Consider the following 14,307-nt stretch of genomic DNA (forward strand, 5'->3'; position numbering starts at 1 on the left):
GAAACGACCGAAATGCCTGTGGTACCAATCGTCAATTTCAATTCTTCGGCACCAAGAGATTGCAAGGGCAAGTCCACAAGGGACCAAATGTTCAAGAGAGAGGAGATAAACGCACCTGTTGACGGGCTGATAATGACACCTGTCCTGCCTCGGCCCTTGAACTCGATGCGACGGTTGCGAGACGGGCCCTTGTTCACCCACGCCTCGGCGACGTACAAGCTCGAAGGGTCCGTAATCTTGAGCGTCTGGCCGTCCTTTGTCTTGATCTTGATGAGAGCAGCATCCTTGTCTCCGCCGGGGGCGGCACCCGCCTTGCCGAGGCCCATGCCGCGGCTCACCACGGCAAAGTCGCGGGCCTCCTCGAGCTGGAACTTGACCTCGCGGGCCATCTTCTTCTTCGAGTAGGTCATCTGGGTGAGGGCGTCCTGGAGCGTCTTGCCCTGGATCTGGCGGGCGAGCATGACGAGCTTCTTGGTCGACGTCTCGAGGAAGGGGGACTTGTGGGTCATCTGGCGCTCGGTCTGGCGGATGCGCTCGACGCGGCGCGCATAGTCGGAGGGCTCGGACGACGCTGTCTGGCGCTGGACCATCTGGATGACCCTCTTGCGCTCCCAGCGGACGCGGGAACGGGGGTCCGGATCGAGGCGCCAGGCGGCGGCCTCGGCGGGGGTGGCCTGACGGGCGCCGTCGGGTACGTTGGTGCGCGCGGCGAGCGAGTCGGAGGTCGCGGCCTCGACTTCATCCTGGAAGATCGAGTCGGAGAGGGCGGGGGCCTTGGTCTGCTGCTGCTCGGCCAGGAGGCGCTGGCGGACTTTGGGGTCGTCGAGGTCGTGGCCGCCCGAGGAGCGGTTGCCGGGGTCGGAGGCCTTGCGGCCGCGGCCGAAGAGGCTAGGGAGGGACCATTTGGTGCGGCGCTGGTTCAGAGGAAGGAGGCGTTGGGACGAAGGGGCGCCGGTGGCCAGAGAGGATAGCGTAGAGTGCGCTGGTGCAAAGGAGTCGTTAGCGATGCTGTAGCCAGTGGTGATGGGGCCGTATGCAAGGCAGAAATGGACAGTCAAACTCACCAGATAGAGCTATCCTCCTGCTCGGGAGGTGGGCACTCATGCTGGGCGACGTTGGCTGTTCGGAGGGGGTGCGATCCGCGACAGCTTCAATTGCTTGATACCAATTGAGAAAAAATGGCCTAACAAGCTCCAATGCTGCTGCACCTTCGCGTCAACCCAGGCACGGGGGTGGAAGGCTGGACGGGGCACATGGACGCCGAGGTTTATCCGCCGACTTGTCCTTGGTGGTAGTGGTAATGTGCCAAACCTGAATGACCGAGCGTCCGGGAATTGATCAATCACGTGAGTCGGTTTCTCAGCGCGAATATCGTCAGGCCATTTTCGAGAGCTTGCCGGCTGCAATCAGCACCACCCGACGCCCGATCATCTCGACTGCACGCAATCGCCGCTCCTTCCACGAAACCCTACCAACACCTCACGAACATCAATCACAATGGCCGGCGCTGTTGCTTTCAAGCCCATCACGGGCGTACGTCTCCCCTCGTGAATTGGCGACGCCGGAAGGATGGGATGGGAACTGACTGGACTTGAAGATGCTGCGACGAAACCTCGTCCTCGACCTCGGCATCGGCCTCGGTGAGTGACAGATCCTGCCAACCGGTTTCGCTCGCCTCCTCAGGATAGTCTTCTGCGGTCGCAAAGCGACCGCGGGCTGTCTGTGGAGTGCAACACCGTCCCGCAACGTCATGACTGACTTTGGATACGATAGGTCTCGGCTTCGCCATGGCCAACGCCTACTGGTACGATATCCCTCCCCCGACCTAAGTCACGAACGGCGAGGAACGAACGAATGCAAATCACGAACAATCGGCCATTTTGCAGCTGTGCAATTGAACAGAACGGCAGACTAACCAATGTACGTTACAACAGGTACGGCTACCACATGCCTCGCACCCACGCTCGCGACAACTACTACACCAAGCTCGAGCAGCAGAAGGCCGAGAAGCGCGGTGCCCAGGCATAGAGAATGCATTGAGGAAACAGGATGGCGGATGAACAGAGAGAGATGAGGATTGCGTCGCTGTGGCATTTAGACAAGTCGCGGGTCTGACGACCTTGTATCATAACCTGCCAGCAATACAAGCTTGAGGACCACCTACTTTTTGTTTCGTTATCGACCCCTCTGATGCTTCGCGAGGAGTCTGGGTCGCAATTGTGGTCATTGGGGGTAGGGTCGTGTAACGGAACCGTGTGTGCCATGATGTGATGCAGGAATGCAGTGCCCGATACGACCAGGGAGACACACAGGGATACTTTTTACAAGGCTCAAGGAGAAATGTCAAGGTTAATCATCTTGATAGAAGGAATACATAGTCTTGTCAGCAACGCTCGTCCCAGGATGCTGATGTGAAGCCGTCGCGCTGCCGGCGGCCCCTACTGCCGCCCCATTGGTGCCTTCCCACGCCGTCGTCTCGACAGAGAATGTCCCCTTCTTGTCCTTGCACCTACACATCAGACTGTCAATCAATGCAACCACCGCGCGGCAGAGCAAGCAATCAAGGCAACACATACTCTCGAAAAAAGCGATTGACCGCCCAGCACCGTACGGGACTGTTGGGTGTCTGTGGCTGCTCAATCTCGCAATGATACTGGGCTAGGCTGCGCAGCTTGCATTTGGACAGGTCGACGCCGCCGCCGCCGCTGTCGCCATCAAGCTTTCGTTTCCGGCCCCGGACGTCGGCCTGGACGTGTGCCGGGAGCTCCGAGACTGGAAATACGTGGCACGGTGGTGACATTGCCGGTCCTTGATGGATAGTGTGTCTGCCGAGGCGCGGGCGGGAGCACGGGTACTGGGCGAAATCGAGGAGACGTCCCTTGATGAGGTGAGAGCTTGATTTGCTTGAGCTTGACGTTATGAACAGTGCGACGAGGTTCGAGTGCGATCGTTTTCAAGATGGCTGGGCCGTGGCGAAAGCAAGGATTTGTTCGAGGCGGCGTGATGGGGACGGAGAGCATGACACAAGAAGGATGAGTGAAGTGTCGTCGGACTTTACTACGGCGTCTTCCGCCTGAGGCAGTTTTCGGATGTCCCATTAAGACAACTGGCTAATTCACAACCCATCGTCTAGATTCTTGCCGAACTTCGTCATGCAATTGACGCAACAAATACGACGACAATATCGAAGCCCATTACCCACAATGTGAATAAGTCTCACAGCTCGTACCCCATCCCCGGCCTCGACGCCTTGGTGGCCCGCCAGCGGCAGGCTGCTCCAGCATCACCACTGCAACTGACCGGTCGATACCTCCATCTCATTTACGCTCTCATATCCACTCTCATCGCAGCACCTCATCTCAAGACCGTCGTCGTGATCGACCTCGAAGACCGTTTCGATGCCACACGATTGACAGTCGGCAGCGGACCGAATGACGATGCTGATCACGACAAGCACGATATCGAGACGGACACTGATGACCCTCTGCGCCACGTGCATGTCTACCGCCCAGCACGTTCCAGCATAGAACACCTCCGGGACGTTATCGCCGCCGCCGAACACCGCATGCTGTACGGCCGTCACGACAGCAGGACCCGTGAATGGTGGGGAACCATTGTCATCGGCGCTCCCCTGGCCGCAACCACCGGCTCCTCGTCCGCCGCCGGCCGGCCCAGCAGTAGCGTGCAAGTCACAGCCAGCTGGCGCGGCTGGATGAGAGTCGACCGCGATGAGGTACGCGGCTTCCCCTTGGGTGCTGGCGTCGGAGAGGTGTTGGCAGATAGGGAGAGGCGGCAGGCTGCGGTGGATGAGGCACCATGGACGGCTTCATGCGCATGGGGATCGATAGTCTTCCAAGAGAAGGGCGCGGCAGCAGCGAAAGATGAGCCTCCATTGCATCGATAGGGTTTACAGCCTTCCAAGCATCACGTCAAGTCCAGTCTTTGCACCAGCATCGACTGTGGCGAACACATGAAGGGTGGTTTAACATTGGTACGAGTGGCCAAGCACTCGTCGACGAGGCCGCCACGCATATTCCCAAGAATCTATGACGGCGGATGGGTTAGGTTAGAAGTGCCAGGCAGGCAAGCAGCGATGTACCGCACTGTCAGTTGATCAGTGATCACGACCCATGCTCTCGCACCAACATTAATCTCATGGCCGAAGCCGCTAGACCACATGTCGCCGATGGCTTAAGTCTGTCTAGCAAGAACTAAAGTTGCATAGACAGCGTTCGAGCCTATAGATTCTCTGACCCGGGCATCTCGCCGTGCCATCGCCATCGCCATCATCATCATCATTAGCATGGGTCCGCCTCATCGCCGAGATCGATTCCCCGCCAAGAGGCCCTCTGCCCCGATGTTTTTTCACGGCGATTGCAAGAAGCCTAGCGTCCTGTGCCATTACGGCGAAAACCCCGTCAGACGTTCGGCGAGATGACGGCGGCGTGCGTCCCTCGCTCGCCCACACCAGAGCAACCATCAGCCGCCGACGCACATCTGCCCTTGCGTGCTGCCTGTACCAAGCCTGAAGTGAAGGGTGACAGGGGGGCCATGGTCGGGACCCTAGGATCAGCACGACCTTCTTTTGCGCTCGATAATGGCCTGCGAAACGAGCCAGCGCGCAAAACCGAGATGGCGGACACACCTTCTAGCCCCAAGGCGAAAGGGACGGCCTCGGCGACTAGAGCGAGGAGGAAGGAGAAAAAAAACAAAGCACAGCACCATTCCGCTAGCCTTGCCGAAACCACGTTATGATCGGCGGGCCGTGACGCCCTGTGCCACTCCGAATGGACGAACTGTTCGCTGAGTATTTTTTCTCTCTCTGCCCCCTTGCCGCGCAATCTTGCACGGTGGTGGTGCACATGGGAGGGTCGGCACTTGGGGTGTGAGATTGGGTTAGGTCATGACGTCGGCATGCTTTTTGGTGGCGGGACCCTGTCTTTTGAGCCTCAGGGGGTTCAACCACTGGAACGACACGCCCACAGGGGGCTGAGATGCTGTGGTAGCAGGTAGCATTAGATCACATGAATATAGAGATAAATATCACTTTGGGACGGAGCAGACAAATATTTCGATGCAGTGTATTGTAAAGCCAGAATCATTCTAATGATGATGTACGCCCATGGTATCAAATGCCCGCCCAGCCAATGTACAAAAGGAAAAGAAAGAAGACACCCTCACGAAGAGTAGTGCATGCTAATGACGCTTTCGTAATGCGTTCCGAGTCCTATTCAGGAACGCTGCTTGACCCTAATATTCCAATTTCGGTGTGTGCGCGCGTGTGTGAAGAAATGAAAGATGCAGACAATCTTTAAGCCAGGATGGGCATCTCACGCTCCTCGAGGGGCGTCAGCACAGCGCTGTCCTTGCCAAGGAGGGCCTCGAGGCACGCCTGCTCGCCAAAGACGTCCTTGCGGAGGCCCTTGACGACGCGCTTGCGCAGCTCGCACTGCAGGCCGTACTTGACGGCGTCAAGAACCGTGTCGACGGTGGCGCGGGGCTTGTACGCGGGCTCGGTGCCGTCCTGGTACACGCCCGTCTTGACGAGGATGCTGTGCCAGTCGTTGTCCGCGTGCTCGTTGTATGTGTTGGTGCCGCGAATGTCGCTCTCGGGGGTGTCGCCGACAAAGTAGACAGTGTCGGGAGGCGCGTTGAAGCCGTGCTGGTGGCGACGCCACTGCTGGAGAAGACGCGTCGCGAACTCAAAGGTGCTGACCTGGGGCTTGCCAAAGGCATGGGTGTGAAGGGTGCCCTTCTTCTTGGTGACGTCCTTGAAGATGACCTCGAGCATGCGGCGCAGAGCACCCATGCCGAGTCGAACGTTGTCGTGAGCTGCTGACCACACGACATCGTTGTGAGAGAAGAAGATGGGGGGGCCCTCATCGAAAGTCTCGCTGAGAGTGCCAAGCTTGCCGCCCTTGGACATGGCAAGGTCGAGCATGATCTGAATGTCGCCAGCCCAGTCGCGGGAGTCGGCAAAGACAAAGATCGCCTCAATGGGGACATCGGAGAAATCACGCTCGCGCGAGTTCTTGTGCTCCTCCTCGGTGAGCTTGCGGAAAGGTGTTGTCGCGCTGTTGTGCTTGATAATGTCACCGGGGGTGATAACGTCGCGGAAACCGTAGCCCTCAGCCACCTGTCGGCACTTCTCGCCCTCACCACCGACAACGAGGACAGTCTTGTAGCGTTCGGCCTTTTCCCGCATGGGGGTGTGGCCACAAATGAACTGCGCGGGAGACACTTCCATCTCCATCTGTGCGGAAAGGTCGCGGCAACGCTCCTCCTCAGTCTTACCGCCACCGTTGGTCAGGAAGATGTATGGACTGGACCATGTTCATTAGCAAGGGCGTAGGACAAGGGCATCAGAATGAACTTACATCCTCAGACCGTACTCGTTCTCGCCGTTGAGAAACCGCATAGCCTCGACAGCCTCAGGGATGGCGCGACCGCCACGGATGAGCACGCCGTCAATGTCAAAGGCAAATGCGAAGCCGTCGGCGACGGGAGCGTGGAGGGTGGGGGTCATGGGAGATAGGGCGCTCGCCGGGCTGCCGATGGCGGGGCTGCCATTGAGAGAGATCTCGCCGGAGGATGGCAGAGAAGAGTCGGGGCTGCTCATGGACATGGCCTCGAGCTCCTTGCGAGCGGCCGTGATCTCCTCGATGAAGCTGCCGGTCGACGAGAGCCGGTGGAGCGAAGGACGGGGAGCCTGAAGAGACATGCTGGCGGTAGGTGGGTGGTATGGATCAACTTTTGTGGATGGTATGGGGTTTGGGTTAGGTGGGTTAGATGTGAGAGTTGTAAATGTGAATAGATCAAGAGGAAAGGGTCTAGGATATCCGTCTTGAGGTAAGAAGGTGAAGAAATGGGTTGTTGATGCTGATACTCGAGATTCACAACCTGTTTGGTGGAGGGGCCGAGGAGGATTATATATCCAGAAGGCCAGGGCCAGCCACGCCGTCTTCAAGTCACCATCGAGAGGGCCTCTTCTGTCTTTCGCTCGAGTCTGACGTCCTTGTTCCAGAAGTCTCCATAAAAACTAGGCAAAACGAGGTGTTTTCACCCCCCCGTGCCTGGCGTGGACTGAGGTTCCAGAGGAAGGTACCTCTGGCGTCAGCGATCCCCCGATGGGCTCTCTGTGTGTCGACTCATGCAAATGCAGCGCCGCGCTGCGTGGATATGCGGAGGTGGTTGCCATCGGGAACCCAAGAAGAAGCGACCCAAGTTCCCACAGCCTTGTCCCACAAGGAGGTGGGGCATCGTGGTGAGCAAGGCTCCACAGATTCCAGAAAAAACGTGACAAAGAAATGCCTCCTTTTTCTGTACGAAGGCGAGCTAAACAGCGGCCGTTGTGGGGCTTGCCCTGTTTGAAGGGCTGAGTACAGCCAAGAGAGGTGAAAACAGTACAGAGTCGAGTGGTGGCCCGAGAGGAGGCCGAGGGAAGGCCAAGGATGATGGCAAAAGAAGCGGGACGGACGGCCTGGCTGCCTAGGTAGGGAAGCCAGGAGGAGCTAGAGGGGTAGTTTCAAGGGTCCATTCCATTCGATATGCGAGACAAGAAAAGCACAGTGACGGGTGTGCGAATCAATGCCTCGGAGGTGCCATAAAAAAAAACTCCATAAAAGTCGTCGACGGCGCCGTGCCCGGCCCCGTTTTCGCCAACACTGGAGGTGGATACGCGAGAATGGCGACGAAACAGCGACACACGGCCTTGCGTCTTGGAAAAAGCTACATCATCATGTCGTTTGCGCTGATAGGTTGACAGACTGATGGTTCGACCAGGGCCGCTAGTCCTCTTTTGCCGCAAAATGCATTTCGGTACTTGTGCCTCTGAGGGGCCCCTATCATACCATGTAGTTCCATGTTGATATGTCTCGACCTCTCTTGCTCGGCTTAAGCGTGGTTGGAGAGTGGGAAATTGTGCGGCTTTTCCAAGCCAACAGGAACGCAAGGAAACTTGTAGATAACTGAACTAGCATCCTTGTCGTCATAGTAGGGTCAAGCCGGCCGCAAAAGGGACACCGGCCGTTTCGATTCTGCAGCGTCGAGGTTTCGGCGTCAGCCGTGAGCAGCGAAAAAGGATCGGACAGAACGGACGGTGACGAATGAAGGGAACCGGACGCCTTGCCGATAGTGACGCTGGCATCAACACTCGTCTCGATGAACTCGCGGTGCCCGCTCACTTGCCAGACGGATGCCGTCTGGCTCATCAACGCCGTCATCGTACCTGGGGAACAGGCCGAGGTGGAGGGGATGCCGGCCAGCAGTGGTGTATTCGAGCGATGGCAAGGGCAGTGCTTGCGTGAGGTGGTGGCTACAGGGGGTCCACGGGTCCCTGGCAGGCAGAGACAGGCGGTGGGGGCTGGTGTGGTGTTGATGATGTGCGAACAGCCAATAAATTCCCCGGCATCTTGGCAGCCGCAAGCACATGTGAAGGAAGAGGCGTTTTTTGCTGACGGGGTTGGGCTGGCGCTGCAGGATGCAGGGCGCATGGCGGCACGACGGGCGGCTTGGATCTGGTGTAACGGCGTCAAGCGATAGCCAGGACCCCAACTTGACCGAATGCCGTACCAGCGCAGCCATCTACCATAGCCACCGTTCAACCCCTCAGCGCCCGAGCGGGCGGTCGGGCGGGCGGGCAAGCAGGTAAGCAGGCAGACGTCTGCTGGTGTGCGCCATGTTGCTGCAGCATGAGGTCGTGATGCTGTAGGTGACAGTCACGCTTGGCTTGGCGGGTCTTGGGTTGGCTTTGAGACGCCCGCTCGATGCCGCTGAATATACCAAGCAACCTCCCTACCGGTGAGCAGTCCTCTGGTGTCCTTCGCCAGTACATGTACAGCCTAACTTGGATCTTGGGCCAGGGTACATGTCGTAGCGCGGCTGGCGACTCATGCAGATGAGGGGTCTGACGTCTCAAAGATACCCAATAGTTGGTGCTGAATGCTTGCTACCAGTGTTTCGCTCAGAGGAGACCCTTATCGAATGGCTCCCTGTATGCCCTTGATGCCGTCAGCCTTGATGGCATCCATCAGAGATGACGTTCCACAAAAGCGAGTCCTCGTTGAACCTTGATTGCACGAGTCGTCGTTGTGCCAAGTCCTGCACGATGAAGGGTCCCACATAATGGGGTCCATCTCTGCTCCGCTCTGACGTCACTTGTGAGAGGGGCCTGCCGCGGGGGCTTCTAACCAGTCAGAGGCTACCGTCCCAGGTTGCACCTGCAACATGAACATGTCGTTAGCGCGTCGGTCCGAACGATTCACCCGGGCAGGCGAGACGGAGGAACAGGGGGTGCCACCAAAAAAACTCGCCCTCATTCGCTCCTTTTTGAGGCAGCCCCAGGGGAAAAACTGCCCTCATTCGCTGCGTCTCCGTTTCACCGTGTCAAGTGCACCCCCCCGGCCGATCGCCGGGGCCGGTAGCCTTCGGGCAACGGACGTCGACCGCTCACACCAGCGCCACAATTCTTCGTATCCTCAGCTCAGAATCCACGCTCCACGCGCTGACCCAGCAATCTGGCCTCCCAAGCATGTCGCCGATGGAATATGACCCGACGTTCTCCAGACCTGTCGCCATTGCCACCACTGTCGGAGAAAAAAAAGCGCGAGAAAGAGAAGAAGAAAAGAAAACCCCCAAGGCGTACGCACTCGGCACAGGAAATAGCCCATCAAGTCACAGAGACAACACATTGATGATAGGCGCAATACAGATGCAAGAGTTTAAAAACAGCCAATGTCAGACTTTGAGCACGCCCATCTATCCGTCAAGGTGTATGGTTGTATCACCCAGGCAGGCAGGCGGGCAGTCAACTCAAACTGTGCGGGCATTTGGTGTGTCCTCTGCAACCCAAAACGTTGGTTGCCCGGTTTTCCTGCTTGGCACATGGAACACCGGCTGACAGGTGAAAGTCGATCGACATCTCATCTTTGAACTTGACAGATTGACACCGATTGCCCCTCGGGACTTCCACCTCCAGCCTAATCTGGCGACTGGCAAGCCCGGGCACGTCGTAGTGGCTGCACACCGACAGCTCTCACAGCCCGCCGCCGACTCGGTGTCTTGTCGATCAATCCTGAAAGGGAGGGCATCTTCATGTGCCAGCTGCCGCCGTGGCATGCTTTTCTTTCAGGTTTGTGAGGAGCGCCTTTCGCTAGGCACGCTTGCCGCCGGCCATTCTTCGAGTGAGCGCACCGACCGCATCCGTCTTGGAAAATGATCACCTCCTGATCGACCTGGCTGCCGCTTTCCGGGTCGCCAGGCCGAAAAATCACGACATTCTACCTTTTGCTAGCTGTGTCAACTTGAGCTACGCCATCGGGCATCCACGCCGAGCCTCCCCGTCCTGCATGCCCAGTTCAATGTGGTCATGGCGTCTTCGGGGTGCGTCGACGACATGTCTCGTCACACCGTTATTCCTGTCTTTCCAGCTGGGTCGTCTGAAGCATGTTGCTTCAATATTGACTCTCCCTTATCGCAACTACAACGACAAATCGCGCTGGTTGTGGGATACCCGCGCCTTCCCCAGCACCCCGGCAACGATCATGTTGGAATCAGCAGCTTTGACCGCCATCAACACTAGGCACACTGCAGACGTCTGTCAAAGCGCGCAATACACAAAAGATACATGGCTGCCTGTCGCCTTGAACGCACTCCACCAAAGTCCACAGAAACCCACACTATATACTACAAAGTATGGGCCTCGGATGAGCAATCACGTCGTCTCGTCTTAAACTGGAGCAAGCCCAGAACCTCCACGATCGAGACATGTGGGTAAACTACCCACCCTGAAAAAAGGGGAGGGGATTGTGACCGATAGAGGAGGGGAAAGCAACTGGCGAAACCGCGCAAGGTGGGTTTCGCCTCGATTGCCTTCCCTTGATGGACGGGGTAGACGGGGTAGGCATAGTGGTGGGCACGACGCAGAACTCCAATGCGAATGAGAGAAGAGACAGAGAGGGTGGGAGGCAGCCGATGGCCTCAAGGGCCATGAGTGACCGCTGTTTGCTCGTCGAATGTCGGCGGTCTCCGATCCGTTCCTTCTTTCCGATGTGAGACTGTAGAGGTCAACGGCCCCGGGTCTACCCTCTGGCATCGGTTGCGGGCACCGCAGCACCTCAAGCACTCATCTCAGTCATCTCCTCCTGATCTGTAGTGGTCCGGACTCCGCAAAGGAAGTGTTGACGCGCAAAAGTCAGCGGCACGCTCACAGAGAATCGCAAGGTCACTCCAGACCTCAACTACAACGACACGATACGTAGTTGGCGGTGCCTGTTACCAAGCTGTATCACTGCCAAAGGCGTGACGAATGTCCACCCGCATGTCCTGGGAACCATAAACCCCAGCGAACCCACATTGAAGAGGCGCATACTCACCATGCAAATCATCGTGTCGTCGCATGCCCCCCTCCTCTTCACGAGAACCGTCCCCTCCTTTTCCCCGCCTTTCTTGGCCCAGCACAATGCAACGGCCCTTCCAGAGAAGCGTGGATCGTCCACAATTAAATTCACCGGGTTTCCTCTCTGCGCAGTTCCGGATCGCATTATTGGCCGACTCCTCGGGTTCACGCGATGGGGTCGGCCCCGAACGAACCGAAATGTACGGATTCGTGTGATGCAATCTTGCCGTAAAGTTGATGTTGCGGATCACGGAGTGACGCTCTCTGCACAAGTATTGCTGTAATTCAAGGAGTTCACGTTAGCGAGGCTGACTTGTCGCACAGGCGGCATCGCCAAGTCCACATGGGATGATGTGGCCTCTTGAGGCATTCGCCTCTCAACGATCATGGATACACCCACAGGTTGGGCCTGGCTGAGTTTGAAGGTCTTGGATGCGGTGAGGCCTTGTTTCGGGCGCAGCCAGGCCCCCGAAATTAAGGAGTTGTATGTGGATGGTGTGGATGGAATGTCGCATCTGACGTTCAAGACCGAATTATTATCTACTCTCAACACCTGGAGTAGAAGGAGTGCGCAAGGTGCGGTATGCTTGTCCATGATGGCTTACCTTAGCAAGCCAGCTGCTTGAATGTGGATACATCGGGCCCGCCATGATTGGTCCGTAAAGCTTGTGTTTTAGGGGTCATATGCTTGCACAACCGTGCTCTCTCCAACAAGCACAGCAGCAAGTTTCGATAGCTCAGGGGTAGAGCAATCGGCTGCAGTCCGATAGGTCAGGCGTTCAAATCGCCTTCGAAACTTCTCTTTTTGCCCTTTCTCTTATGATCACTCCATCATGCAGAATCTTGGCAGATTTGCCTGGTAGCAATTTTTTGCTGACTACACACGAACACATAGATTCCACGTGACGCGGCCGTTGCTGTATCTAGGTACCTAGGTAGGTGGGTAACTAGGCTCATGATATGGTAGACAGTCGATATTCCGCGGTAGGATATTTCGCATCGTGGTGAGTGATGTGTTTAGTTTCAAGTCTGAATGTTTCAATAGAATGTGTTGCTTCATTGCGACTCTTGTTCTTGTGGTATATCATCAGGAATGTGGTTGTCAGGATGCCCTCTGTTGCAAAATCTGATTGCCGCATGTCGGAGCCACGACCCTTTTCGTCATGGATGCACGGCAAACAAGACGCTTTGTGGTTCAAATCGGCCATTGACGAGTGCGCCAAGGACTTTTGTTTGACGATTTATATCCATACCCCCTGGGTGGTCAAGCCAGACGGGACCGTTGGATTCGTGCAAGTTCTTACATCGTCAAGGCATGTGGCTGCCCGTAGCCAGCAATATCGCGGCTTCTGGAGTATGTTGATCTGACGTGGTGAGTCTCCCAGGCGGTGAGTACCGGACTATTTAGCCAGTTCAATGATTTTTCTGTCGTGTGTCCAAGCATGCTCCCTCTGTTCATCGCCATGCATCACTGTCATGTCCACGGCTTGAGGTCAATGTGGTCAACGTCATCAAGCAGCCACGCGTTGCTGAATCCCGAAAGGTGTGTTTAGAAACTTTGGTCTCACGATGTCAAAAGATCTTGGTGTTGTATTGCGATCAATTTCCCACGCTTATGGACTCCAGGCAAAGCGTCGTTAAGACGAGACTGCCAGGCCTTGTGGCTAGTATACTGCCCGATATACACCCCGAGACCGAACCATCCAAACGGTGACAAGCTCCGCCATATTTCTGGCAGCGGATAGCACGCGTGAATTTGCCTTTCTCCGTCATAGCAGCAGCCGTAAATAGGTTACTTAGATATCCTCCGCCATCCTTCCAGATACTATTCAGGAAGAATAGCCATTCGTGTCGGATCTAGCCAAGTTCGCTAGGTTCGAGAAGATTCTAGGCCGAGGCATTGACTTTGAGAATGATATAGTGAGCGGCCTAGAGCTGGGCTATCCGCTCCTCTCTATATCGATCGTCGAGGAATGGCCGCTCTCCCGTGCCCGCCTGATGGCGCAGATTGTAGATCGCGCTTCTGACCACACTGTGAATGAGTGAGTGGCCAGTCATTGGGCAAGAGAGTACCTCTCTGACTGAGCGTGCCTAGGACTCACTTCCGAACTTAGGGTGTGGGCGGACATGCCTGGCTAGACGGAGAACATGCTTGCCTCCCACGTGCCAGTCCTCGAGGACCAGAGTCTGCTAAAACCTCAATCGCATGCTGCATTCATATCCGCCGGATTTAGTCTAGAACACGTCATACCCTTTGCCGGGGACGAGGCTGGTGAGAGCATCGGCTGCCATGTACACCGACAGAGACATAACACCCTGCTCCTTGTCGCGAACCTGCCAGAAGAACCATGGCCAAGAGACATCCATGTAAAATAGCTCAAAAAACAGCACAGGAACAGGTCTGTGTACCTTATGGACGAGGTACACCTCGCCGGCACAGGCTCAACACGGCGCATGAGAAGTTCGCTTCAGTTTTCCGGCAAACCGTTGCATCCCAGGATGCCGATCAAGTTTGGCCAGAGACCTTCATCTCGATAAGAGCACTACTGGAATGGTGATGGATCAATAGTCATATATTTTGTGCCCGGCGAACGAAGCAGTCCTAACGAACCAAACCCGTGAAAAGGCTCATCCATAGTGCGGAACACGATGCAGACAAACACACCAGGAACAACACCCAACAGACGCATCGATCAAAAGGGAGCACACAAAGCTCATGTCTCAGTTGGACCAGGACCATCAAGTAGATGGCCGTGATCAAGGTCGTGTCATGTATACGCAAATCCCGGGGAGCTATCGGTCCTTCCCCACGCCTTGGTGCTCGCTTTACGCGGTGGCACTCGGCATGGTTTTCCGAGCGACACGTGCAGTCACGAACCGTCCTGCACGGTTCCATAACGTGGTCCCCCAAC

General features: G+C 56.5%; 5 protein-coding genes and 1 non-coding gene across 6 annotated transcripts in view; 4 read left to right on the forward strand and 2 right to left on the reverse strand.

Moving 5' to 3' along the window:
• Positions 1–1,104, reverse strand: part of VDAG_06695 (mitochondrial large ribosomal subunit protein) — a gene marked incomplete at both ends in the record, with an annotated part of 1,484 nt that extends 380 nt beyond the window's left edge. The window contains 2 exons of the mRNA XM_009659399.1: positions 116–982; positions 1,065–1,104. Coding sequence (XP_009657694.1) covers positions 116–982; positions 1,065–1,104 — 907 coding nt within the window. The remainder of the gene's footprint in view (positions 1–115; positions 983–1,064) is intronic.
• A 310-nt stretch (positions 1,105–1,414) lies between these two features.
• On the forward strand, positions 1,415–2,161 carry VDAG_06696 (uncharacterized protein). Its single transcript, XM_009659400.1, has 4 exons — positions 1,415–1,533; positions 1,598–1,640; positions 1,774–1,804; positions 1,935–2,161. Exons 1-4 carry the CDS (start codon positions 1,498–1,500, stop codon positions 2,026–2,028), a joined length of 204 nt encoding a protein of 67 aa, XP_009657695.1. The 5' UTR covers positions 1,415–1,497; the 3' UTR covers positions 2,029–2,161.
• Positions 2,162–2,812: 651 nt separating this feature from the next.
• On the forward strand, positions 2,813–3,904 carry VDAG_06697 (uncharacterized protein; the record flags this gene model as incomplete). The annotated part of the gene is made up of 3 exons (XM_009659401.1): positions 2,813–2,887; positions 2,959–2,988; positions 3,134–3,904. 3 exons carry the CDS (start codon positions 2,813–2,815, stop codon positions 3,902–3,904), a joined length of 876 nt encoding a protein of 291 aa, XP_009657696.1.
• A 1,407-nt stretch (positions 3,905–5,311) lies between these two features.
• Positions 5,312–6,721, reverse strand: VDAG_06698 (uncharacterized protein; the record flags this gene model as incomplete). Its single annotated transcript, XM_009659402.1, has 2 exons — positions 5,312–6,323; positions 6,378–6,721. 2 exons carry the CDS (start codon positions 6,719–6,721, stop codon positions 5,312–5,314), a joined length of 1,356 nt encoding a protein of 451 aa, XP_009657697.1.
• A 1,439-nt stretch (positions 6,722–8,160) lies between these two features.
• Positions 8,161–8,541, forward strand: VDAG_06699 (uncharacterized protein; the record flags this gene model as incomplete). Its single annotated transcript, XM_009659403.1, has 1 exon — positions 8,161–8,541. One exon carries the CDS (start codon positions 8,161–8,163, stop codon positions 8,539–8,541), a length of 381 nt encoding a protein of 126 aa, XP_009657698.1.
• Positions 8,542–12,121: 3,580 nt separating this feature from the next.
• Positions 12,122–12,193, forward strand: VDAG_20183. The gene has a single exon. It is a non-coding gene; the product is annotated as a tRNA-Cys (tRNA).
• Positions 12,194–14,307: the final 2,114 nt, after the last annotated feature.

The sequence above is a fragment of the Verticillium dahliae genome, genomic scaffold (genome assembly GCF_000150675.1).
Source record: "Verticillium dahliae VdLs.17 supercont1.14 genomic scaffold, whole genome shotgun sequence".
NCBI classification, from domain to species: Eukaryota; Fungi; Ascomycota; class Sordariomycetes; order Glomerellales; family Plectosphaerellaceae; genus Verticillium; species Verticillium dahliae.